The 26,466-nt window shown below is 43.0% G+C and overlaps 1 protein-coding gene across 4 annotated transcripts in view; it reads right to left on the bottom strand.

Annotated features, from left to right (window-relative positions):
• The window catches only part of LOC120045128 (THO complex subunit 2-like), an 80,841-nt gene that overhangs the window by 12,845 nt on the left and 41,530 nt on the right, over window positions 1-26,466 (bottom strand). For all 4 annotated transcript variants that reach the window (XM_038990024.1, XM_038990025.1, XM_038990026.1 and 1 more), the window contains exons 16-32: window positions 21,728-21,812; window positions 18,770-18,863; window positions 17,102-17,182; window positions 14,762-14,858; window positions 13,989-14,106; window positions 13,682-13,861; window positions 12,001-12,165; window positions 11,184-11,459; window positions 9,937-10,078; window positions 9,127-9,284; window positions 8,847-8,975; window positions 8,507-8,638; window positions 8,122-8,306; window positions 2,181-2,356; window positions 1,894-1,996; window positions 1,127-1,527; window positions 923-981 (exon numbers count right to left, since the gene is read on the bottom strand). In XM_038990024.1, coding sequence (XP_038845952.1) covers window positions 923-981; window positions 1,127-1,527; window positions 1,894-1,996; window positions 2,181-2,356; window positions 8,122-8,306; window positions 8,507-8,638; window positions 8,847-8,975; window positions 9,127-9,284; window positions 9,937-10,078; window positions 11,184-11,459; window positions 12,001-12,165; window positions 13,682-13,861; window positions 13,989-14,106; window positions 14,762-14,858; window positions 17,102-17,182; window positions 18,770-18,863; window positions 21,728-21,812 — 2,581 coding nt within the window. The remainder of the gene's footprint in view (window positions 1-922; window positions 982-1,126; window positions 1,528-1,893; window positions 1,997-2,180; window positions 2,357-8,121; window positions 8,307-8,506; window positions 8,639-8,846; window positions 8,976-9,126; window positions 9,285-9,936; window positions 10,079-11,183; window positions 11,460-12,000; window positions 12,166-13,681; window positions 13,862-13,988; window positions 14,107-14,761; window positions 14,859-17,101; window positions 17,183-18,769; window positions 18,864-21,727; window positions 21,813-26,466) is intronic.

Raw genomic sequence — 26,466 nt, 5'->3', positions numbered from 1 at the left:
GAGTAAAACTGAAGCTCCCGCTCGTCTCTCCTGCTCTCTGTGGGCCTGGGTGCTGGTGGTGCTTGGGATTCCCACTGCGCGTGTGACAGGGTGGTAGGGGTGTTGAGGGGGATTGATGGTTGTAGGTGGGGAAGGGTTGTGGGGGGGGAGGCCAAAGGAACAACTGACTGCATACACATCTTGAGTGGAAGCGAAGGTACAGACTGAGGCTGCATGAAGGCTGATTGAACAGATCAGAGCTAACGGTGGGGACAGATGACGTGGCGGCAGCAGCAGGAGCAGGACGGCTCTCTGCATCTCCTCCTGTAGCAGATAGACTTCCTCTGAAGACACTGTGCCACTGCGGACTCAGCCCAACCCCCGCTGGATTCCCGTAGATTCAGAGGAAAAGAAAAACACTTCACGCCACTTCAAACAAGAAATATTTTCAGCTTCCGGAAAACAGGATAAAAACTCTTCATCTTGGGTGCTATTTAGAACCGAAAAATACGATCTTAGAGGTGGGGTCTTCTTTTCAGCTGGCCAGCGAAAAAGGAGCAAGCTCCTGACTTGGAAGGCATTTTACTTGAGGAAAAATAGTGCTCTCAAAAAGAGAAAAAAGGGTGAGGACTATAGAAATGCATAAAAACTCCTCTCGCACTTTTACTGCTTTCATTCACATGAAAATAAATTAATATTTCAATATATACATTTTTCTCTTGGCTAAGTCCTTGATGGTTTTCCCCACTCAGGAAACTATTAAGGAAAAGTCCATGGAATTATTTCCAAACGGTCATGGTTTAGGAAGGGGATTCCAGACGGGGCTCCCATGTGTGAGAACTCTCCTCGGTGATCTTGAGGGACGATGGAACACGCAACAGTTGGGAACGCTCCGGCAGAAAGGGAAGAAACACGCGCACAGCCTTCCTCAGGCCATACTAACCTTAACAGAGGAGGAATGGGATGGTGAAGTGTGGGTCTCCAGTTTTCGCCTTTTGTGATCTGGAATAAACAAGAGGATTAAATTCAGTTAGTTCTCATTTCAACAGGCACATTCAAACTAATAGCTCCAATTACCCATTGACAACGATGAGAAAATCAGAAACAGTATATGAGCAGAGCCCATGTTGAAGGTTAGGCTGCTTACCCCTCTCAGATTCAGCAGACTCCAATCGGGGAACTGGAGACTTGAGGGATCCGGACATGGCACTCCTGTCTCCTCCCTTCTCTTTGCTCTTAGTCTCCTTGGCTCCAGTGTCACGCTCCCTGGATGGCTCCTTGGGCTCTCCGTTGCCAGCCTTGGCCTTGTTGTCCTCTTTGCTGCTCTTCTCTTCCGCCTTCTGCTTGTCCCGGTCTGCCTTGGGCGTCTTCTCCTTACCCTCGCGTGGTGCCCGCTCCTCCTTGCCGCCTGCTCCTCTCTCGTCTCTCTGCTTTTCCCGCCGGCTCTCCCCCTTGGTCTCTAGAGTGCTGCCTGGAGTCTTCTCCTTTTTCTCTTTTTTCTCCTTCCCGCTCTTTTCTTTGTCATCCCTCTCTTTGATGGTTTTGGTGCTGCGAGAGAAACAGAATGGACATGGTTCAGAGTTCAACATGGACAACATTGCTACGGATGCACGGATAAGCAAGACTGATTCAACATGCTCATAGAAATCATACAGAGTCAATCTTAAATTCATGTATATAATCATTCAAACTTCAGATGTCTAGTCTTAATAGCCACCAGTTCAAAGTGCAGTGTTAGATTCCAATCTGGTGATTCACTGACTGACTTATTCAAACAACTGATCGAGCTCTTTCCTGTTTTATTCAGTCTTTTTTACGTATTAATGAGCTATAGTTGAGAACCATAAATAAGTAAATCTAATTGTTTCCCAGCCCCAGTGCTGTGGGCTGCTGTTGGCTGGCCTCCATGACTACCTGTTAGGAGCCCCATTCCCGTTGCTGGTGGTCACTTTGGCCGCTGTGCTGTTGGCTTTGTTCACTGGCTTCGCTGCACCCTGAGATTTATCCTTGGCTCGATCTATCAAAACATGAAGCAGCAACAGAATGAACACAATGGCCCTTTCAATAAAACAACTGTCACGAGACTAATTAAAACTAGAACACCTGTCATACTGTGTGTGACAGGTAACCACAAGTCTATCAGATCATCTTATGACAGAAGGCCAGATCTTAGTGGAAACTTGTTGGATCTCCCCACTCACCGGCGTCCTCACTGACGCCCTCCTCCGTCTTGCTGGCGTTGGTGGCAGGCTTGGCCGTGGTGCCAGGGCCGTTTTGCTGGCTGACAGGGGTGGCGCTCCTCACCGGCTGCTCCTTGTGGTGGAACTCATTCTCAGGAACCATGTGCGCCTTCCTGCCTTTCAACTGGCCAGAATAGCTGCAAGAGGCATGGAGAGTACAAGGTACAAGCAGGGCAATCATACAGCATTACACCCCATACACACGCACATACCCATAGACATACCACAGAAACAGAACTCCCACCTAGGGACGCAATAACATAATGATGATATCTTTCCACTCACACACACGGGATGTGCATCTATCCTTACAAGCACGATTCGATACACATCTACAGTACCAGTCAAACGTTTGGACACAGCTACTCATTCAAGGGTTTTTCTTTATTTGTACTATTTACTACATTGTAGAATAATACTGCCCTACTAAGCAAAAAGGCAGTAACTGCTCATAGTGTGGAACTGAGAAAAATGGCTTTTATTTACCTTGGTTTCACAGTAACATGACCCCCATGTTGTGGACAAGACAGGATACTTGTCCACCTGATTAAGCATGTATTTAATGTAGCAAAAATGACAAAATGAGCTATTACAGACTTTTTGTTTGGTAGGGGAGAATAGTGAAGATATCGAAAATATCAAAATGACACATATGGAATCATGTTGTAACCCAAAAAAGAGTGAAGTATAAAATATATTTTTATTTGTTTAAAACCTTTTCTCAATAGGGGGTGCTGTTTGCACTTTGTAAAAATTTCGTTCCCAAATTAAACTGCCTCGTACTCAATTCTTGCTCGTACAATATGCATATTATTATTACTATTGGATAGAAAACACTCTCTAGTTTCTAAAACCGTTTGAATTATATCTGTGAGTAAAACAGAACTCGAGTTGGAGCAATCTTCCTGTCAGCAAGTGAGAAATCTGAAATCAGCCAGGCTGTTCTGAGGTCGGTTTATTAATTTGCATGTCTTCTATTGGTTGAGATGCACTGCATACGCCTTCCCCTGGATGTCAGCAAATAGTGAGAATTGGAATGGAGTTGCTAGGCAGATCTGAGGCCATATAAATGGGCTGGGAACGTGGGGTCCTCTCCTTCATTCGCCATGACGCAAGACAGACCTCAGGATGGCGTTCTAGAAAGCTCCCGTTATAGCCCTTAGATATATCCGGCTCTGATTTTATTCGATATAGGTGTTAAAGACATCATAATGTTGTTATTTTAAACCGAGTTATATCAGTTTATATCAGTATATTGCGATTTTCGGATATTTATTTGTGCTGCGTTCTAGTGAGTTGGGCACGTCTGGGCCACATGGCTAATGTTTACTGCTAATTCCAAAGTTGAAGGCGACAATCTACAACCGAGCAACGATTCTTTTGGACAAAGGACAACTTGCCCAAGATTCTGATGGGAGCTCATCAAAAAGTAAGAACTATTTATGATGTTAATTCGTTGTTCTGTTGAAAAATGTAAAACTCATATTCCGCCATTAATTTCGGTGCGGTCTCGCTTTAACGCACGCTGTATGTCGTAGTAACGTTAATTTTAAAAATCTAACACAGCGGTTGCATTAAGAACTAATGTATCTTTCATTTGCTGTCCAACCTGTATATTTTAGTCAAGTTTATGATTAGTTACTGATTAGATTAGGTGCCTCTCCCAAGATTTCTCCCGACATATTGTTGGCAGCTTGGCTACTATTCTCATTGTATAACCACGATTTGTGCCACTAAATATGCACATTTTCGAACAAACTCTATATGTATTGTGTAATATGATGTTATAGGACTGTCATCTGAAGAAGTTTGAGAAGGTTAGTGAAAAAATTAATATCTTTTGCTGGTTTATTCGTTATCGCTATTGTTGGCTTGAATCAATGCTGTTGTGTGGTTGGCTATTGTAGTAAGCTAATATAATGCTATATTGTGTTTTCGCTGTAAAACACTTAGAACATCTGAAATATTGTCTGGATTCACAAGATCTTTGTCTTTCATTTGCTGTACACTGTGTATTTTTCATAAATGTTTTATGATGAGTATTTAGGTAATTCACGTTGGTCTCTGTAGTTATTCTAGTTGCTTTGGTGAGAGTTGTGATGGTGGCTGCAATGGTAAACTATGATTTATACCTTAAATATGCACATTTTTCTAACAAAACATATGCTATACAATAAATATGTTATCAGACTGTCATCTGATGAAGTTGTTTCTTGGTTAGTGACTATTTATATCTTTATTTGGTCGAAATTGTGATAGCTACCTATGCAGGAAAAAAATGGTGGGAAAAAAAAGTTGTGTCTTTTGCTATCGTGGTTAGCTAATAGATTTACATTGTGTCTTCCCTGTAAAACATTTTAAAAATCAGAAATGATGGCTGGATTCACAAGATGTGTATCTTTCATCTGGTGTCTTGGACTTGTGATTTAATGATATTTAGATGCTAGTATTTACTTGTGACGCTATGCTAGGCTATGCTAGTCAGCTTTTTTACTGATGTGGGTGCTCCCGGATCCGGGATTGTGATGAAGTAGAAGTTAAAAGTAGCCACCAAGCCACCTTGATAACAGCTTTGCACACACTTGGCACTCTCAACCAGCTTCACCTGGAATGCTTTTCCAACAGTCTTGAAGGAATTCCCACATACGCTGAGCACTTGCTGGCTGCTTTTCCTTCATTCTGCGGTCCAACTCATCCCAAACCATCTCAATTGGGTTGAGGTCGGGTGATTGTGGAGGCCAGGTCATCTGATGCAGCACCATCACTCTCTTTCTTGGTCAAATAGCTCTTACTCAGCCGGGAGGTGTGTTGGGTCATTGGCCTGTTGAAAAACAAATGATAGTCCCACTAAGCGCAACCCAGATGGGATGGCGTATTGCTGCAGAATGCTGTGGTAGCCATACTGGTTAAGTGTCAAAAATCTCAAATTTGGACTCATCACACCAAAGGACAGATTTCCAACAGTCTAATGTCCATTGCTCGTGTTTCTTGGCCCAAGCAAGTATTTTCTTATTATTGGTGTCCTTTAGTAGTGGTTTCTTTGCAGCAATTTGACCATGAATGCCTGATTCACACAGTCTCCTCTGAACAGTTGATGTTGAGATGTGTCTGTTACTTGAATTCTATGAAGCATTTATTTAGGCTGCAATTTCTGAGGCTGGTAACTCTAATGAACTTATCCTCTGCAGCAGAGGTAACTCTGGGTCTTCCTTTCCTGTGGCGGTCCTCGTGAGAGCCGGTTTCATTATAGCGCTTGATGGTTTTTCCGCATTGACTGACCTTCATGTCTTAAAGTAATGTTGGACTGTCGTTTCTCTTTGCTTATATTTGAGGTGTTCTTGCCATAATATGGACTTGGTCTTTTACCAAATAGGGCACTCTTCTGTATACCACCCCTAAGTTGTTACAACATAACTGATTGGCTCAAACGCATTAAGGAAAGAAATTCCACAAATGAACTTTTAACAAGGCACACCTGTTAATGAAATGCATTCCAGGTGACTACCTCATGAAGCTGGTTGAGAGAATACCAAGTGTGTGCAAAGCTGTCAAGGCAAAGGATGGCTACTTTAAAGAATCTCAAATATGAAATATATTTTGATTTGTTTAACACTTTTTTGGTTACTACATGACTCCATATGTGTAATGTCATAGTTTTGATGTCTTCACTATTATTCTACAATTTAGAAAATAGTCAAAATAAAGAACAACCCTGGAATGAGTAGGTGTGTCCAAATTTTTGACTAGGCTCTGATACAATACAGGAACGATACTTTCAGTTTGAAATGATTCGGTGAGATTCGATTTCATTAGCGTAACAAATCGATGCGATTCGGTTTGATTCAATGCACAAACAACTGTTGCATGAACAAATTCATTTTACATTCTAAATGAATATCTGATACGGATGGAGCTCAGGAGCCAGGAGCTGAGCTGGATTGGTCTGAGCGGCCCTGTGTGTGTGTGTGTGTGTGTGTGTGTGTGTGTGTGTGTGTGTGTGTGTGTGTGTGTGTGTGTGTGTGTGTGTGTGTGTGTGTGTGTATGATGTAATGTGTGAGCTGTCTTTATGTTTCCCACCCCCTACTTTTTATCTGAAATCCTGATCACTCAATGATGAACTTGTCATATAGAAGATAGAAATGTGTTGTGCTAGTAATATGTCAATATTCATCTTCAGAATTGAGCTATGACATACATAGCCAATTCACATAACACAGCTTTGGATTTCACCACCGTCTCAAAAGAGAATTGTTTAGAACTTTACAGAGGAGAGCTACTCTTCTCCTGTTCTGATCAGTGCAGCCCGCAAAAATTATTGCTGTCCTTGTTATGAAATTACACCTTCACCCTGTGCATGTAAAAATGACAAAATGCAGACTGTTTTAAAGCAGAACTACCAAAAATACTTATTACGGTGAACATTGTAATTGAAAAGCCCCAATCAGCAGTTAGATGTGGAACCAGCAAGACGTTACTTGTGTCCACTTCGGTAGCCTATACAGCTCCACCAGTGAAACACAATTTGGTAACAATGACCCAGCCAATTACATTGGTTGTCCCGCAATAAAGCCTATGATTTAATCATGCGAAAGCCATTTTACAAACATTGAATGCTGAAGGTGCCGCACAGACGTAGCCTAAAAATATTAGAATAGGGATAGGGTAGGCCTACCTCTCATTGGTAGCGTCTCCCGCACTGTCCCCCTACGCTGCTGATACTCTTATTATCTATGCATACACTTTAATAACTCTACCTACATGTACATAATTACCTCGACTAGTCGGTACCCCCTGTATATAGCCCCGCTATTGTCATTTACTGCTGCTCTTTAATTATTTGTTATTCTTATCGCTTACTTTTTGTGGGGGGGGGGGTTCTTAAAACTCCTTTGTTGGTTAAGGTCTTGTAAGTTAACAGTTCACTGTAAGGTGGTGTATTCGGCGCATGTGACAAATAAAATTTGATTTGACAGTTGTGATCTGACTTGTAGTCATACACAGTTACATGCATAAAAGTTTGATAGGCTGAAGGAAAGGACACATCAATTCAGCCAACAGAAGAGGTATTTTTTCGGAATAAGTCAGAACAAAATATTATGAGTAAAAAAAGCTGGTGAACCGGCAATTTCGTAACGTTTTAATAGTTTTTTCTTACCAATGCATGCTTCATTTGGATCAGTTTGGACTCCTGCGGGCCGATGCACTCACATCTTAAACATTTGAACTGGGGGCCGATGCGTATCGGTGAATCGTTACATCCCAAACACACACGGGATCAGTGCCTCTCTAAGTGAGGATTTGCCAGGTACATCCTGTAAAGCTCTGTAGAGGATTATGTTTGTTTAGCTGTCTGAAGTGCTTTGCAGCAGCACCAGGTGACTGACAATCCCAGGCAGACAGCTAGACTAGGCCTACACCTTAATTAAATCAGTCCTCATTACCACACCAGCTCCTTAAGCCCCATCCTCTACTAGTCACTACAAGACTGCATGTGCAGCTAAAAGAACAACTTAACACAATAATGTGCAACAGTCACTCCTGCAGCAAAGCAGAGACTTGGCTGATTTCTTTTGATTTTAATGTATCTGTTCTCACAACTCTGTTTAGATAATCCCCAACAAGTGCTTCCCAATGTAAATAACATCTGAATAAAAATACAACTCAACCTTCCCTAATGATAATTCATCCAATACCACTTCATCTATACCGCTGCAGTTCTTTTTGCATTGAAAGTACACACCTCCATTTAACCACCCTTTGCTTCTACTAGCAACAAACTGACAAACCTAACAGCAATATGTTAGGTAATTGCCACTTATGCCACACAACAAACTACAACCCCCACAATGCTAGTGAACTGTGCCTGGGCTGCACACAATGCGGCTGGTGGACTCTGTGTTACCCCATGGCCAAGGCATAGAGGTCTGGCCTCTTCTCCTTCTCCTCCAGACAGATCTTGTGGACACGGCACTCGAGTGCCTGGCCCAGGTTCAGCACTTTGGGGTAGCAGGGCAGGATTTTGGTCAGCACAATCAGGATGTTCCGGATGTGGGTGTATTCCCCCGTCTCCAAGCAGTGGACTGATGCCTAGAGGGCACAGAGGGGAGAGCGAGGAGTGTATTGTAACTGCTTGACCGGTTGCTATTTCCTGCTAGCGTTGTCCGTCACATTTCTCTTCATTTAAACTATTGAATTCTGAATAATGGTAGTAAATGAATGGGTGTTAATGAGACAAAAATACCAGATTGACTTCTTCAGAAGGCAATGAAACAAAGGGAGGAACTCACTTTTGTCAGCTTGTAGTGCCATTTGTGCACCACATGTCTGAAGTTCTCATAGTCCAGCTGGTCTGCTTTGTTCCCTCCGTCAAAGCCTGTGGCTCTGAAAATGGTCAGGAAGCCTGGGTAGTTACCACACTCCTTGAAGAGGGAACAACACACAGACAAGATGAAGTGTTAACACTGGTTACATGTGCATTCTACATCTTCCACACTTCAGTGAATATTAGTAATGTCAATAGATAATGTTGGCCAACCTCAAATCAACTCCTTGCCCCGACACATTTGTAGATTTGAGAGGATGTAGTGTGTGAGTAAGTAATGTGTGTGAGATAGGTGGTCTCCTCACCTTCTCGTAGACAGCTCGGTCACTGTGCCAGCGGGTCACCGTCTCCAGCATGCAGCACAAGAAGCGTCCGTAGCGTCGCGACTCGTTCTCCGTGCAGCTGGCCACCGTGTAGATGATGTCAGAGAACACCTGCAGAGAGGACCACGCAACACAGTTAGAAGGTCAGGGCGGAGTAACTAAGTGACGAAAATCCCATGGTATAATGACATGTGACAACCAGAGATAGTAGAGGGCAGAAAGGTGAAAGCAAGAAAGACAGAGAGAAAGGGAGTAGTCTCACCCGGTCATAGCAGAGCAGGGTGCAGAAGTTGGGGGTCTTCTGCTGGTGCACCAGCTCCACAAAGCGGGCACAGTACACAGCGTCGATGGCAGAGAAGATACAGCGAGGAAACAGACACAGCTGCAGGAACTTAGTGATGGTCTCATTCTTGGTGGATTCTGAGAGGGAAAGAAAGGTGTGAGGGAGAGGGAAGGGATTGATTAAAAAAAAGGATGTGAGAACAGTGAATTAAGACTTACCGTCAACTAACTTGCATGACTCATCTTTAGAGTGACTCAGAGGTAATTCTTCAAACAAGATTTGAGGTTAAACCCACTCTTTTAAAATGTCATTAGCGTAGGTTGTATGGCTGTACAGTGAAATCGTTCATATGACTGACGTGTGCTTTAATGAAATGGGAGAGTTGACATCTGCCATTAGCCCAGATCCTCTAAAACAGACTATGGCACCATTACATCAAACAACTTGTCATGGCCGTTAACTGGGCTAAAACAAACAAGGTGAGGCTGGTTTTCAGTAGCCTCATGGGAGCTGAGGGGGCTTGACTGTGGTGTTACTGTCCCAATAGAGTATTGTCCCCCAATGGGAACAGGCAGCTGGGTATGGGAGGGTCTGCTGGGACTAGTGTTGTGAGGGGCAGTCAGCAGTGTGTGTGTGTGTCTTTGAGAGATAGAGGGGGGAGGGGGGGAGAGAGAAAGAGGGAGAGAGAGATAGATGGGGGAGGGAGAGAGAAAGAGGAGGGAGAGAGAAAGAGGGGGGAGAGAGAAAGAGGGGGGAGAGAGAAAGAGAGCGAGCACGATGGTATCTTACTAGCGAGGAGCCAGTTGTCCTTCTCCAGTTTGAGGCGGTGCAGGACCCTCTGGACGTGCTCCAGCTGTTTCTTCTCCTCCTCCTGCAGCTTCTCCTGTAGGGCCGTGCAGCGCTCCTTCTCCTTCTTCTTCTTGTTCATTGGCTACAGACGGACACCATAGACAGACAAGCAGGCTGCTGTTTAGACAGAGTGAACACATGCAGAGAAAACACTAACAACAACTTAAAGCTCAAGCACAATACAATTACAGTACTCTTTAACCATTACCCTGCAAGTCAAGTGATAATTGGAGAACATTGCAATTACGCCACAATGAAGTGTATAACTGTGTTTGGAGGGCATTTAGATTAACTGGAAGATGAGAATAGTCTCTTCGTGCTGCAGTGTTGTCTTTTCCTACTAGCACTGACTTCACTGATACCTACTTTGAGGGAAAATGTACTTCCTACAACTGTAGTATGTGGTTGTCTCACCCATCTTCAGATGAATGCACTAATTGTCTCTCTGGATAAGAGTCTGCTAAATGACTAAAATGCAGTGGAGTAAAGTACTACTTATGTCGTTTTTTCTGTTATCTGTACTTTACTACTTATATATTTGACAATTTTTACTTCACTAAATTCCGAAAGAAAATTTACTTTTTACATTTTCCCCTGATACCCAAAAGTACTAGTTACAGTACTTTTTGAATACTTAGCAGTACAGGAAATATGACCCAATTCATGACCCATCCCTACGGTCTCTGATCTGGCGGACTCATTAAACACAAATGCTTCATTTGTAAATGATGTCTGAGTGTTGGAGTGTGCCCCTGGCTATCCGTAAATAAAACAAAACAAATTGCGCTGTGTGGTTTGCTTAATAAGTCATTTGAAATAATTTATACTTTTACTTAAGACATTTAGAAACAAATATTTTTAGACTTTTACACAAGTAGTATTTTACTGGGTGACTCACTTTTACCTTAATAGAAAATGACTTAAGCATCTTTACTCTTACTCAAGTATGACAAATCGGGTACTTTTTCAACCACTGCAAAAAAAAGAAAAAAGAAGAAATAATACAAGTGTTGTCATCAAGGGGTCTGCTAGATGCCCGAGTCGTGTTTAGAGTATTCGGCACCATAAGGAAGAAAACAGACTGACACGGGGGAACTGGGTCTGGACTAATAATAAAAGCAAATTTTGGTTTGAATGCGGTGTCTGTTGTGCGCTCTAATGAACACAACCATGATGTTGTGACTCACCACATCAGGGTTCTCCTCGATGGCCTTGACCTGGACCTGGAGCTTCTTCACCTCGCGGTCGTAGGCGTTGTGTGGCACGGCCAGGTCGTACATGGTCAGCGACCAGAAGGTGGCGTAGAACTGGGGTCGGAGGTCGTCCCAGACACGGGGCGGGTGCAGGGACACCACGGCCTCGTGCACCGGCGACATCACCAGCTCGCACGCAGCCACGTACTTATGGACCTTCTGCTGCTGCCGGTTGCTCTTCTCGGCTTTCTTCAGCTCATCATACTTAGACTGGGGAGAGGCGACACTCAGTTACTGTCTCCTTTACATGGTAAGATTAACAAACGGATTGATATACAGTATGTTTCAGCATAGGAGTTTACAGCCCGATTCTCCCTGACTGTGAAAGGAGCAGCCTGGGTCAGCCTGACCCATAGTGCTGTACTATACATGACTCCCAGCAGGACAGTGGGTCTGATCTGTTCCCAGACACACAACCTGACCGAGTCCATTTCCTCATGATGGATGCGTGTCAGCTGTGATTGTTCAGATGGCGAGACCATGCCGTGTGACGGCAGCAGAGGGGGAACTCGGGATGTTTCAAGTCCGGCCAGGGGGACCGTAAATGAGGTTACACAGCACTCTCTCAAACTGAAACCATTCTTTCAGGATTCTACATGGCCAGTGTTCTCAAAGCATTACTGTGCACATCATTTCAAAGTGAGTATTATTTGTATTGAATTTATTTGTACATCGTTTATACTCGCTGTATCTATTTGTCATACCGTACAGACTAAAGGTGAAGTGCCAGAGGGAAGGAGAGACTACTCACCAGGATCTGATGTCCATACATGGGGCGTGAGAGGAAGAAGGCAGCGTCATGGGGAGTGTGGAACTGGTTACAGAGGATGTCAATGGAGGGAACACGCTTGATGTAGTCCTCAGTACTCAGGTTGGAGGCCAGGAAGCCACCAAACTGCACCAGGGTGTCGTGACACTGTAGCCAAGGGACAGGGAGTCAGAGAATGGCACCCTAATCCTTATTTAGTGCACTACTTATGGCCTCTGGACAAAAGCAGGGGATAAAAACGAAATAATTTCCCAATAGTATCATTCTGAACAGAATCAAAAAAAAAAATCATTCCATTCCACTGTTCCGACTTACTAAATTATGTTCTGAACCGTTCGTACCAACAAAAAAAAGTACTGGTTTATATCGTTCCTTTCAGTTCCTTTTTAAACCTCTGAAATCAAAAGTTTTGTTACCTTAGCTTGACATTAAATTACTTCACCAATCAGTGACGATAGAGCACCTTGCTATGGAGCAGTCAAGATGTAGTCGTTTTAGCCTAGGCATGCAACTGACAATTCGCGGGTCGGGAGAGCGAGAGTGGGTGGAGGCTTGGCTTGAAGAGCCTGGCATTGTTAGGACATGCATTATATGAATTAGGCCCACAGAATTATACCTATGGAGGAGCGGGTTCTATGGAGGAACTTCGAATGTCTTTGAACTTCCGAGAGTTGGCTTAAAGTTGGACCAGAGCTAGCTAGCTGACAATCTTGTATGTGCAGAGCGGCACCAGAATTAAAAACACGTCTTACCTTTTTGTAGTTAATAAAGCCAATGTGAAACGTGATATCTATTGTATCTGTAACTAGCATTGAAAAAGTTAAGAGATTCTTCTCTAATGAAAAATCTCTCCTTAAATTCTGAATCATGCTTGTAACGTCAGTAGGCTACAGTAGCCTAAGGTTCGGAGCGAAGGGGCAAGTTGCAGACACATGTAAACACACACACTGGCAAAGACTTTCAACTGGCAGACAGACACCGGAATAACTGAGTTACTGAGTGAGGGCTTTGCATATGCTTTGAAAACAACGGTTCTGTTCCGGAACAGTATTGATCACTTATGTTCCTCGAAAAATGTTGTTTTATGCGCTGTTCCCTGAACTGGTTCAAACCCCTGGTCAAAAGTAGTTCTCTATCACAGAAGGTTGTTGGCAGCTTAATTGGGGAGGACGGGCTCGTGGTAATGGCTGGAGTGGTCTCCTGTGTGCTCGATATAGGGAATAGGACACAGCCAGTTCATTCTCCCTTATTGCACTGCCATGTTTGTGTGGTATTAGTCCCACAGTTTCTCATTTGTTTAAAGACACAACCTGATTTATTCAAACTATCCATCAATGTGGCCCAATACTGCAAACAGAGGCATTTTTGGGGGGGATTATCGCTGAGGAACGCTCACAGCTTCCAGGCAACATGGGGGAATTGAACCAAACAATTGTCAGCTGTGTAATATTTAAGAAATAACAAAAGGGGAGAATTCCCTTCATCTGCATTCCCCTGATGTAGCTTATCGACATGACTTCTAGTTACCCTCTGTGCTTATCAATATGCTATTTTAAGCAAAGGAAAAGCAATGACATATTGACTATTTAAGAACTCTAAACAGGAGAACTCGCCAAGGCGTGAAACTAGTGTAACTAAATCTGTAAAGGGGGTCAGTATGTACCTGGTCGTACAGCTTGCCCACCAGTTTGAGGTGTTTCTCACCCCCCTCCAGAAAGACCACCCCGTTGCGTTGCTGGGCCATGAGGAGACAGAGGGGCAGTGCCAGATCATGGTCCAACAGGGCATCCTTTAGACGCTGGGACGACTTCTTAGTGTTACGGATCTGACCAAAGTAACCACCCTGGGGACAGAAAATATAACTGCATTGTTTCAAGTCATGCTGAGGAATAGCCAACTAATGCAATGTGCCTCTGCTTTGAGCTGGTCATGGTGTACAGTTTCAAATCAGACCAAACAGGGTCCTGTACCTCTGCTTTGAGTTGCTCCCCTCCAGTCATAGCTTCCATCTGCGCTGATGTCATCTCGTCAGTGATCTCGATCCCGGCCATCTTCTGCACCACCTCTTTCAGAATCAACAGGTCAAAACTGCAGCGGGGGGAACACAACATAATCACAGTGTATACATATTTGTGAATGCAGACATAAATAATATGTGCGCATACATAAAAATAAACATGGGTAAAAAAAACAAGGTTGGGGGCAAATACAACCGTGGGAGTAGCTAAGGACAGGGCACTAATAATAACATAATTCAGCATGCCGTTTCATAGGGCGTTGTGGCAGAGTGCCACCTCTATTTACTTCCCCTTCATCCCTGGCCCTGGAAAGGACTGATCTGAACTGATGAGAGAGAGATGAGAGAGTGGCCATGGAGCCCAGTGTGATTTACTACCCGCTGACTCCAGGCATCACAGGGAGACCAGCGCTGATATAATTACCCTTCCCTCCTCCTCTATGGAAGCCCAAACCCCCACACAGTCTGCAGCCTCCTCATCAACACACATTACTCAGCAGCTCTGCCCAGTCCAGGGCGGCACAACAATGGCAAAGACCCCCCTCCCCATCTCAGCCCTGGCCTTGTATTGCTACAGTCTGTCCCTGTTCTGATTCAGGAGAGGCCATACAGAGACAGAGGGGACCCAGTTGATTGACTATGAGTGACAGACTCCATCACTATGAATCACATCAGAGCCAGCAAGTCAATGACGCGCCCGTCTGCCAGCTCAGAAGTTATAGATACCTCTTCCCTGCTTTCAGCGTATTGGTCACATACTGGAGGAGGCCAGCTAACTCAATTGGGTATTTCCTGAATACCGCTCCACACAGACTGGCCAGGCCTGGAGATAGGAGAAAAAGGTCAGCAGTCAATCAGTTGTCAAGCAGACATATATATGTTGCATAAAATACAGTCAACTAAAGTATAGTTGCACTGGGCTGTAACTACATGGAACAAAAGTACACCCAAAAGCCCCTTCGATAATAAAGCAGATTCGTGACATCAGGGTCATGTTTAGTATGGTACACTGTAGAAAAATATATTGTAACAGAAAACAAAAATCTGTGTTCTAATTGGACAAGTTCAGGTAGTACCCCCCCATTTCACTACATTTAGAAATATTTTCTCCAAACGGAATACAACCCAGATCAAATAATTCCCCCCCACATTGCTGTAGTTGAACCCTTGCAAGGAAGAACCATATACAGTACTGTGCCTTCGGAGAGTATTCAGACCCATTGAATTTTTCCACATTTTGTTAGGTTACAGCCTTAATATAAAAATGATTAAATCGTTTTTTCCCCCTCATCAATTTACACACAATACCCCATATTGACAAGACAAAAACTGGTTTGTAGAAATATCACGGAAATATCACATTTACATAAGTAGTTAGACTTTACTCAGGCACCTTTGGCAGCGATTACAGCCTCGAGTCGTCATGGTATGACGCTACAAGCTTGGCACACCTGTATTTGGAGAGTTTCTCACATTCTTCAGCAGATCCTCCCAAGATCTGCCAGGTTGGATGGGGAGTGTTGCTGCACAGCTATTTTCAGGTCTCTCCAGAGATGTTCGATTGGGTTCAAGTCCGGGCTCTGGCTGGGCCACTCAAGGACATTCAGAGACTTGCCCCGAAGCCACTTCTGCGTTGTCTTGGCTGTAAGCCTGTCCTGTTGGAAGGTGAACCTTCACCCCAGTCTGAGGTCCTGAGCGCTCCGGAGCAGGTTTTCATCAAGGATCTCTCTGTATTTTGCTCCGTTCATCTTTGCCTTGATCCTGACTAAACTCCCAGTCCCAGCCACTGAAAAACATCCCTACAGCATGATGCTGCTACCACCATGCTTTACCGTAGAGATGGTGCCAGGTTTCCTCCAGACGTGACGCTTGGCATTCAGGTCAGAGTTGGTTTCATCGAACCAGAGAATCTTGTTTCTCATGGCCTGAGAGTCCTTAAGGTACCTTTTGGCAAACTCCAAGCTGGCTGTCATGTGCCTTTTACTGCTGAGTGGAGTGCTGCAGAGATGGTTGTCTTTCTGGAAGGTTCTCCCATCGCCACAAAGGAACTCTGGAGCTCTGTCAGTCAGAGTGGTCACCCTGACCAAGGCCCTTCTCCCCCGATTGCTCAGTTTGGCCGGGCGGCCAGCTCTAGGAGGAGTCTTGGTGGTTCCAGACAACTTCTTCCATTTAAGAATGATGGAGGCCACTGTGTTCTTGGGGACCTTCAACGTTGCAGAAATGTTTTGGTACCCTTCCCCAGATCTGTGCCTCGACACAGTCCTGTCTCGGAGGTCTACGGACAATTCCTTCGACCTCATGGCTTGGTTTTTGCTCTGACATGCACTGTCAACTGTGGAACCTTATATAGACAGGTGTGTGCGTTTCCAAATCATGTCCAATCAAGTGAATTTACCACAGGTGGACTCCAATCAAGTTGTAGAAACATCAAGGATGATCAATGGAAACAGGACGCACCTGAGCTCAATTTCAAGTCTCATGTAGCTCAGTTGGTAGAGCATGGCGCTTGCAACGCCAGGGTTGTGGGTTCGATTCCCACGGGGGGCCAGTACAAAAAAGTATGAATGTATGTACTTGTAAGTCGCTCTGGATAAGAGCGTCTGCTAAATGACTTAAATGTAAATGTAATAGCAAAGCATCTGAAAACTTACGTAAATAAGGTCTGTTTTTTGTTTTTAATAAATGTGCAAAAATTTCTAAAAACCTATTTTCGATTTATCATTATGGGGTATTGTGTGTAGATTGCTGAGAATGCATTTTATTTGATCCATTTTAGAGTAAGGCTGTAACGTAACAAAATGTGGAAAAGGTCAAGGGGTCTGAAAACTTTCCAAAGGCACTATGTGCATTTAGAAAAATTCTGATAGTCAAAATAGATCATTTTTGGGAGAATGTGTATACGTCATTAAGAGTGTCATTATTCAAAGATAATGACACACTTCTCTCAATTATTTAGCTTTTTAAAAAATTATTATACTTCTTTAATGATTCATGAAGTCTATAAAAACATTTATTTTTATTTTTATTAAAACGCACACATATGTAGGATTCAGTTAGTGAACTCACTCTGAAGCCAGGAGGAGATCGTAGTGTCGTCATGCTTCATCTTCTCTTTCTCTGGATTTGCCAGCGCTTCAATTATGCAATCTACAGGCAACGAGTTAAGAGGTACAACACTGCACGTCTTAATACATTCTGCCTACATTAGCTGGACTATAGCATTCCAAATACATGATTAACTTCTTTGGGAACGGGGGGCAGTATTGAGTAGCTTGGATGAATAAGGTGCCCAGAGTAAACTGCCTTCTACTCAGGCCCAGAAGCTAGAATATGCATATAGTTAGTAGATTTTAGTAAAGTTTCCAAAACTGTTAAAATAATGTCTGTGAGTATAACAGAACTCATATGGCAGGCAAAAACCTGAGAAAAATCCAACCAGGAAGTGGGAAATCTGAGGTTTGTAGTTAAAAAAAAAGTGATTACCTATCCAATATACAGTGTAAATGGGGTCAGATTGCAATTCCTAAGGCTTCCACTAGATGTCAACAGTCTTTAGAACATTGTTTCAGGCTTCTACTATGAAAGGGGAGCGAATAAGCTGTTTGAACCAGGGGTCTGGCAGAAAGGCTTGAGCTAAGTCTTGCACGTGGCCGTGAGCACGAGCTCCGTTCCCTTTCATTTCTAAAGACAAAGGAATTGTCCGGTTGAAACATTAGAAGATTTATGATAAAAACATCCTAAAGATTGATTATATACATCGTTTGACATGTTTCTACAAACTGTAATGGAACTTTTTTGACTTTTCGTCTAGACTTTGTGCCCGCGCCTTGTGCATTTGGATTACTGAACTAAACACGCGAACAAAAAGGAGGTATTTGGACATAAAGATGAACTTTATCAAACAAAACGAACATTTATTGTCTAACATGGAGACCTGGGAGTGCCATCAGATGAAGATCATCAAAGGTAAGTGATTCATTTAAACGCTATTTCTGACTTTTGTGCCACCTCTCCTTGGTTGGAAAATGGCTGTATGGTTTTCTGTGGCTAGGCGCTGACCTAACATAATCGCAAAGTGTGCTTTCGCCGTAAAGCCTTTTTGAAATCTGAGACAGCGGTTGCATTAAGGAGAAGTTTAACTTTAATCGTATGTTTAACACTTGTATCTTTCATCAATGTTTATGATGAGTATTTCTGTAATTTGATGTGGCTCTCTGCACTATCACCGGATATTTGTTTGAGACAATGCATTTCTGAACATAACGCATCAATTTCAAATGAGGTTTTTGGACATAAAGATGAACTTTATCGAACAAAACATACATGTATTGTGTAACATGAAGTCCTATGAGTGCCATCTGATGAAGATCATCAAAGGTTAGTGATTAATTTGATCTCTATTTCTGCTTTTTGTGACTCCTCTCTTTGGCTGTATGTTTTTGTGACTAGGCGCTGCCCTCAGATAATCGCAATGTATGCTTTCGCCGTAAAGCCTTTTTGAAATTGGACACTATGGTTGGATTAACAAGAAGTTTATCTTTAAAATGGTGTATAATACTTGTATGTTTGAGGAATGTTAATTATGAGATTTCTGTTGTTTGAATTTGGCGCCCTGCAATTTCACTGGCTGTTGTCGAGGTGGGACCATATCCCAGAGAGGTTAAACATAGTTCTGAAAGTGTATAAATAAAATGGGCAAAAACTGCAAGTAAAAAAATGTCAGATTAAGGATACAAGCCATGACGTCATAGTTGAGTGAGGTGAGGTATTTAAGGGAGTCTACCACTGGACCGATGAGGTTGTCATACCACTGGATCTGAGACAGGATCTGAGAGAGGGACACAAATACCTGGTTAATACAATACAGGGACAAAAGGCCACACACACACACACCACCTGCCAGATGATGATGATTGTGTGTAAAACATTTAGAACAACTTCCTAATATTGAGTTGCACCCCCTTTTGCCCTCAGAACAGCCTCAATTCACCAAGGCATGGAAACTACAAGCTGCCAAAAGTGTTTCACAGGGATGCTGGCCCATGTGGACTCTAATACTTCCCACAGTTGTGTCAAGTTGTCTGGATGTCTTTTGGGTGGTGCACCCTTCTTTATACACAAGGGAAACTGTTAAGCAGTTCTTGACACACTCAAACCGGTGCGCCTGGCACCTAATACTATACCCCGTTTAAAAGGCACTTAAATATTTTGTCTTGCACATTCACCCTCTGAATGGCACACATACACAATCCATGTCTCAATACTTAAAAATCTATATTTAACCTGTCTCCTTCACTTCATCTACACTGATCATAGCATTCACCTGGCCAGTCTGTCATTGAAAGAGCAGGTGTTCCTAATGTTTTGTAGACTGTAGATGGACCATTATAGTCAGATTCTAGAATAACATTCTAAATGGTCTGAGAAAACAAGGCTTTTGCTCTGCAGGTCACTTAAACTTTATTATCCTCTCTCCTGGTAAAGCCACCTTATTACCAGTTACACTACACCTCTACACTCCCACTGTGACAGGATGCCATCAGACTCTCCTTTTCCTCCACAAAAGTATGTGGACACCTGCTCTTCAAACATCTCATTCCAAAATCATGGGCATTAATATGGAGTTGGTCCCTTTGCTGCTATAACAGCCTCCACTCTTCTGGGAAGGCTTTCCACTAGATGTTGGAACATTGCTGCAGGGACTTGCTTCCATTCAGCCACACGAGCATTAGTGAGGTTAGGCACTGATGTTGAGCGATTAGGCCTGGCTGGCAGTCAGCGTTCCAATTCATCCCAAAGGTGTTCGATGAGGTTGAGGTCAGGGCTCTGTCCAGGCCAGTCAAAGTTCTTCTACATTGATCTCGACAAACCATTTCTCTATGGACCTCGCTTTGTGCACAGGGGCATTATCATGCTGAAACAGGAAAGGGCCTTCCCAAAGTGTTACCACAAAGCTGGAAAAACAGAATTTTTTAGAATGTCATTGTACGCTGTAGCATTAAGATTCCCTTCCGGAACTAAGTGGCCGAGGCTGAACCATGAAAAACAGCCCCAGACCATTATTCCTCTTCCACCAAACTTTACAGTTGGCACAATTCATTCGGACAGGTAGCGTTCTTCTTGCATCCGCCAAACCCAGATTAGTCCGTCGGACAGCCAGATGGTGAAGCGTGATTCGTCACTCCAGAGAACGTTTCCACTGCTCGAGAGTCCAATGGCGGCCAGCTTAAAACCACTCCAGCCAACACTTGGCATTGCGCATGGTGACCTTAGGCTTGTGTGCGGCTGCTCAGCCATGGAAACCCATTTCATTTATCTCCCGACGAACAGTTCTTGTGCTGACGTTGCTTCCAGAGGCAGTTTGGAACTTGGTAGTGAGTGTTGCAACAGAGGACAATTTTTTACACGCTATACACTTCAGCACTCGGCGGTCCCGTTCTGTGAGCTTGTGTCCTACCACTTCTCGGCTGTGCCGTTGTTGCTCCTAGACGTTTCCACTTCACAATAACGGCACTTACAGTTGACCGGGGCAGCTCTAACAGGGCAGAAATTTGATGAACTGACTATGACGGTGCCACATTGAAAGTCACTGAGCTCTTCAGTAAGGCCATTCTACTGCCAATGTTTGTTTATGGAGAATACATGGCTGTGTGCTCGATTTTATACACCTGTCAGCAATGGGTGTGGCTGAAATAGTCAAATCCACTAGTTTGAAGGGGTGTCCACGTACTGTAGTGTAAATGAGTGCACAGAGGCTTTAAAAGACCCAGTGTTAGAATAAATAATGGAGTGGTCTCTTCCCATGACCTTGATATTATTTGTGAAGACAGATAGACAGGGGTTGAGGTGGGGGAGGAAGGTAAGAGAGGGGGGGGGCTGAGGCCGAGTAAGGTGGAGGATGAGGGGAGTCTCAGGGGAGGTCCGACTCTCCTCACTCACTCAGAGCAGAGGCCATTCAGCCAGACTGCAGGCTGAGAGATTAAGAGATGGAGGCTTTAAAAAGAGAGAGGAGCAGGACAGCCTTTTCATTCCATTAATGTCCTGCTGCTGAGGCACCACAAAACACAACCCCACTAGCTCCCCACTCCTCTTTCTGTTTGGTCAACAATTCTGCTAGTCATTTTTTGAGACGTGAGATATTTAGGGGAGGGGTAGGGGATAGGGCTTATGCTGTGGAGATGGACAGGAGAGGGAGTGGATGGGGGTGTTCTAGCAAGACAAGACAGGCTGTGATGTGGAGTAGGTGAGTTCATTAGTCACATGCACACAGATGTAATTGCTGGGTACAGTGAAATTCTTAGGCTCCGACAGTACAGGTGAACAAAGAATGTGAATGAAACAATTATACAAATATATAAATCTGACAATGATAAAATGTTCTTTGGGGTGTGGGGGTAAAGAGAATGTAAGCAGTCGCAGTGAATCAAATTTACATTCAGCCCCCATTTTTCAGCAGTAGCCTATCGTTACAAAGGCATATTGTAAAGATAGTGGCCTTAAAATAAGATCTCTTCCCCATGGAGATAGTAGAGGACATTGAGCCCTTTCACTGTCAAGATTAAGTACTCAGTTAAAGTATGAGTAGAGGGGAAATCACTCAAAATAAGGCTAATATTAGTGTAGGTCTCAAAACACTACTTTCAAATGTACAGTAGGTGAATAAAATATCATAAAATCCTTGAGAATACATACATAGTCAAAGAGGATGGTGGGGTTGCTATGGCTCAGCTTGCCTATCTGGCGCCCAGATGGTTTCACATTCTCTTTGGTTAATCGCCTGGAAAAAAGCAGAGAGAGAGAAGAGAGAGCAATTTATTAAATCTATTGAAGCATCTTGCATTTACCCCTGTCAATGCTGCGGGACTCTGATTTGATGGTTAGGCCTAGATTGAAGAAGATTTGGTAGAAGAATTTGCAACTAATAATGAACTTGTGCTCAATGTTTGGTTGCTTCATGCTGTTGGATTCGGGCTTAACTTTGAACATTGAGATATTAAAGACATGATAGATCAGACGCATAGTATATAAAGGAGAGATCTGTAGAAAGACAGAGTGGCTGTGGAATGCGATGGGTGGACGGGAGAGAATCACGGGAGTGCGATAGGTGATACGAGAGGACATCTGTGGATTAGGCGAAGGAGGGGTTGAGGTCAGGAAGTCACGTCAGATCCCATGAAGGGAGAAATAATGGTTATATTATCCTGTTACCCTCTTCCTGTCAAACCATAAGATGTTAGGATTGGAGAGAAGGAGGAGTGTTCAAAGTGGAGTATATATACTTGTGATGGTGAGAACATGTTTTTGTCTGAATTACAACTGTAACAACCCTTTGGGAAGAATTAAACTTGGTTAAGCTTCTCTAGTGTCCGTGAGTTATTTACTCTGAAAAATAAGAACCTAACCATGCCGATATCCATTTATCAAAATTATGTTTTTCCCTTTATCTTGTTAACTCATACACAGTATTATTGACAACATTATACTTCACGTTGACGAAACAAAAGTATATTTTTTTGCAGTAATCCAAGCTGGTAAAGGGATAGTTCAGGCAAAATCTATATTTCGGTGGAATTCCCCTTACCTCGAGTCGTGTCTGAAGGTCAATAGCGACAGAATACACAATAATAAATGTTCTACTTCTGCCACAGCAACGAGTTAGCATTGTCAAAATTCATGAATGTAAACAGCCAAACCGATGTCAGCAATGCTTCACTGCAAGCCGAAACGTACTCAAAAACACTTCAAACTAGGTTTGGTAGCGTCGCTACTCAGGAAGAACATGTCCATGATTTCTTCCACTGATGGGGGGGGAGGATAAATACAGTTACATAATCTGGATATTATTTGACAATATATTGTATTGTTTTGACAATATCGCAATATTATTTTTGCACTAGATGGCTGTACCTGCACCAAAACGCCTTCTTAAAATAGGGAGCCAATTTGTTTCCAGCACTTTTATTTCCTTGACTGATCGTCTCTGGCAACCGAACCGTTAGAACGGCTTGGGTAGCAACCCTAGATTTGTGTCCGTACTATATCTTGTGGAAGGATTAAATAAATTAATCAAAATAATGTTTTTAATGAAAATATGTCTATCTTTATTTGAATATGTTGGTAACCTGTTGTATAAAAGTGATAATGCCCTCGAGGCCAGTGTTTGGAGGAAATATTGGCACAGTTTGCCAGCCCTCGACTTTTGTCTCGGGCCTAACACCCATGCCAGTATATCCTCCAAACACCGACTTTTCTGGCATGATCACTTAAATAACACCCACATCGAACCACACCCACAAGCATCCAAATCTTGTTTTTCTTAATGAGCAGCAGAAAAAAACATGCGAATCGGTGCATTCAGCCCCCCCTTTAAAACAGTGGCACTTCATGCTAGCTAGTAAATCATACGGCATATATTACAGTACCAGTCAAAAGTTTTGGACACACCTACTCATTCAAGGGTTTTTCTTTATTTTTGACTATTTTCTACATTGTATAATAATAGTGAAGACATTAAAACTATGAATTAACACACATGGAATTGTGTAGTAACCAAAAAAGTGTTTTAAAGAATCTAAAATATATTAAGATTTGTTTAAGTAGCCAGTCTTTGCCTTGATGACAGCTTTGCACACTCTTGGCATTATCTTAACCAGCTTCATGAGGTAGTCACCTGGAATGCATTTCAATTAACAGATGTGCCTTGTTAAAAGTACATTTTTGGAATTTCTTTCCATAATGTGTTTGAGCCAGTCATTGTTGTGTTGTGACATGGTAGGGGTGGTATACAGAAGATAGCCCTATTTGGTAAAATACCAAGTCCATATTATGTAAAGAACTGCACAAATAAGCAAAGAAAAATGACAGTCCATTACTTTAAGACATGAAGGTCAGTCAATACAGAAAATTTCAAGAACTTTGAAAGTTTCTTCAAGGGCAGTCGTGAAAACCATCAAACTATATGATGAAACTGGCTCTCATGAGGACCACCACAGGAAAGGAAGACCCAGAGTTACTTAGCGTTAACTGCAGATCAGATGCAGCCCAAATAAATGCTTCACATAGTTCAAGTAACCTACACATCTCAACATCAACTGTTCAGAGGATACTGCGTGAATCAGGCATTCATGGATGAATTGCTGCAAAGAAACTTGCTTTGGGCCTAGAAACACAAACAATGTACATTAGACCGGTGGAAATCTGTCCTTTTGTTGTGATGAATCCAAATTCTAGATTTTTGGTTCCAACCGCTGTATCTTTGTGAGACGCAGAGTAGGTGAAAGGATGATCTCAGCATGTGTGGTTCCCACTGTGATGCATGGAGGAGGAGGTGTGATGGTGTGGGGGTGCCCTGCTGGTGACACAGTCAGTAATTTATTTGGAATTCAAGGCACACTTAACCAGCATGGCTACCACAGCATTCTGCCGCGATACGCCATCTCATCTGGTTTGCGCTTAGTCCCACTATCATTTGTTTTTCAACAGGACAATGACCCAACACACCTCCAAGCTGTGTAAGGGCTATTTGACCAAGGAGAGAGATGGTGCTGCATCAGCTGACCTGGCCTCCACAATCACCCGACCTCAACCCAATTGAGATGGTTTGGGATGAGTTGGACCGCAGAGTGAAGGAAAAGCAGCCAACAAGTGCTCAGCATATGTGGGAACTCCTTCAAGACTGTTGGAAAGCATTTGCCATGAAGCTGGTTGAGAGAATGTCGGGAGTGTCCAGAGCTGTTAAGGCAAAGGGTGGCTACTTTGAAAAATCTAAAATAATATATATTTTGATTTGCTTAACTTTTTTTGTTACTACATGATTCCATATGTGTTAGCAATCAGTGGAAACACCGTCACAGTAGCAAGAGTGTTAACAAAACGTGTGTGGGGGGGAGAGCACACCATGGCTGGCCGTGCAGTGTTCCTGCCGGGTGGGATCCAGCAGAATATTGATAACGCCAGGTAAGAGGCCTGCTCCATTAAAAAATATATTTTCTTCTGGGATGGCGGGGTTGGGCTTAGGGTACAAAACAAAACCATGGCTTCCATGAGTGTCTGCTCTGTAATACATTATCACGCAGCCCTGGGGTGCTCGCTCTGTGTGTGGTGGCAATGATGGGAATATGCCAATGTCCACTGGTACACTACAGGGAGCAGGGAAAGGCCTCAGGCACAAACATGTACTTCCACACATTGAAAATAAGTATGCATCATACTGCACTAGTGTGAAAAGCAGTAAATGAAATATACAGTAGCATACACTACAGTAACTACTCATTCAAGGGTTTTTCTTTCTACATTGTAGAATAATAGCGAAGACATCAAAACTATGAAATAACACAACAATGACTGGCTCAAACACATTATGGAAAGAAATTCCAAAAATGTACTTTTAACAAGGCACATCTGTTAATTGAAATGCATTCCAGGTGACTACCTCATGAAGCTGGTTAAGATAATGCCAAGAGTGTGCAAAGCTGTCATCAAGGCAAAGACTGGCTACTTAAACAAATCTTAATATATTTTAGATTCTTTAAAACACTTTTTTGGTTACTACACAATTCCATGTGTGTTAATTCATAGTTTTAATGTCTTCACTATTATTATACAATGTAGAAAATAGTCAAAAATAAAGAAAAACCCTTGAATGAGTAGGTGTGTCCAAAACTTTTGACTGGTACTGTAATATATGCCGTATGATTTACTAGCTAGCATGAAGTGCCACTGTTTTAAAGGGGGGGCTGAATGCACCGATTCGCATGTTTTTTTCTGCTGCTCATTAAGAAAAACAAGATTTGGATGCTTGTGGGTGTGGTTCGATGTGGGTGTTATTTAAGTGATCATGCCAGAAAAGTCGGTGTTTGGAGGATATACTGGCATGGGTGTTAGGCCCGAGACAAAAGTCGAGGGCTGGCAAACTGTGCCAATATTTCCTCCAAACACTGGCCTCGAGGGCATTATCACTTTTATACAACAGGTTACCAACATATTCAAATAAAGATAGACATATTTTCATTAAAAACATTATTTTGATTAATTTATTTAATCCTTCCACAAGATATAGTACGGACACAAATCTAGGGTTGCTACCCAAGCCGTTCTAACGGTTCGGTTGCCAGAGACGTGACCAAGTCGTTCAGTGTTTTTTTGGGATGTTCTAAATGTTCCATTGCCATACTGGCTGGCAATGTTATTTTCCCTTGCTTGCTAGCTAGCCAACTACAGCTATCTTACAGTCACGTCAAACAGTGCAGCCATAACAATGAGTTAATGAGGCATGATTTCACCTGGCATAGAAAATGTGCTTACTCCTCAGGACACTGTTGTTCAGAGGAGCTAGCCAACAACACAGCTAACACAATCACTTCAAACTGAAGTTGGAAAGAATGCAAACTAGCTACACTTCGTTTCGTAACTTTTTTCAAAAAGGACATTTC

The sequence above is a fragment of the Salvelinus namaycush genome, chromosome 3 (genome assembly GCF_016432855.1).
Source record: "Salvelinus namaycush isolate Seneca chromosome 3, SaNama_1.0, whole genome shotgun sequence".
In the NCBI taxonomy this organism is placed as follows: domain Eukaryota; kingdom Metazoa; phylum Chordata; class Actinopteri; order Salmoniformes; family Salmonidae; genus Salvelinus; species Salvelinus namaycush.
The sequence above is the reverse complement of the archived record's forward strand: the minus strand, read 5'-3'. Positions and strand labels throughout refer to the sequence as shown.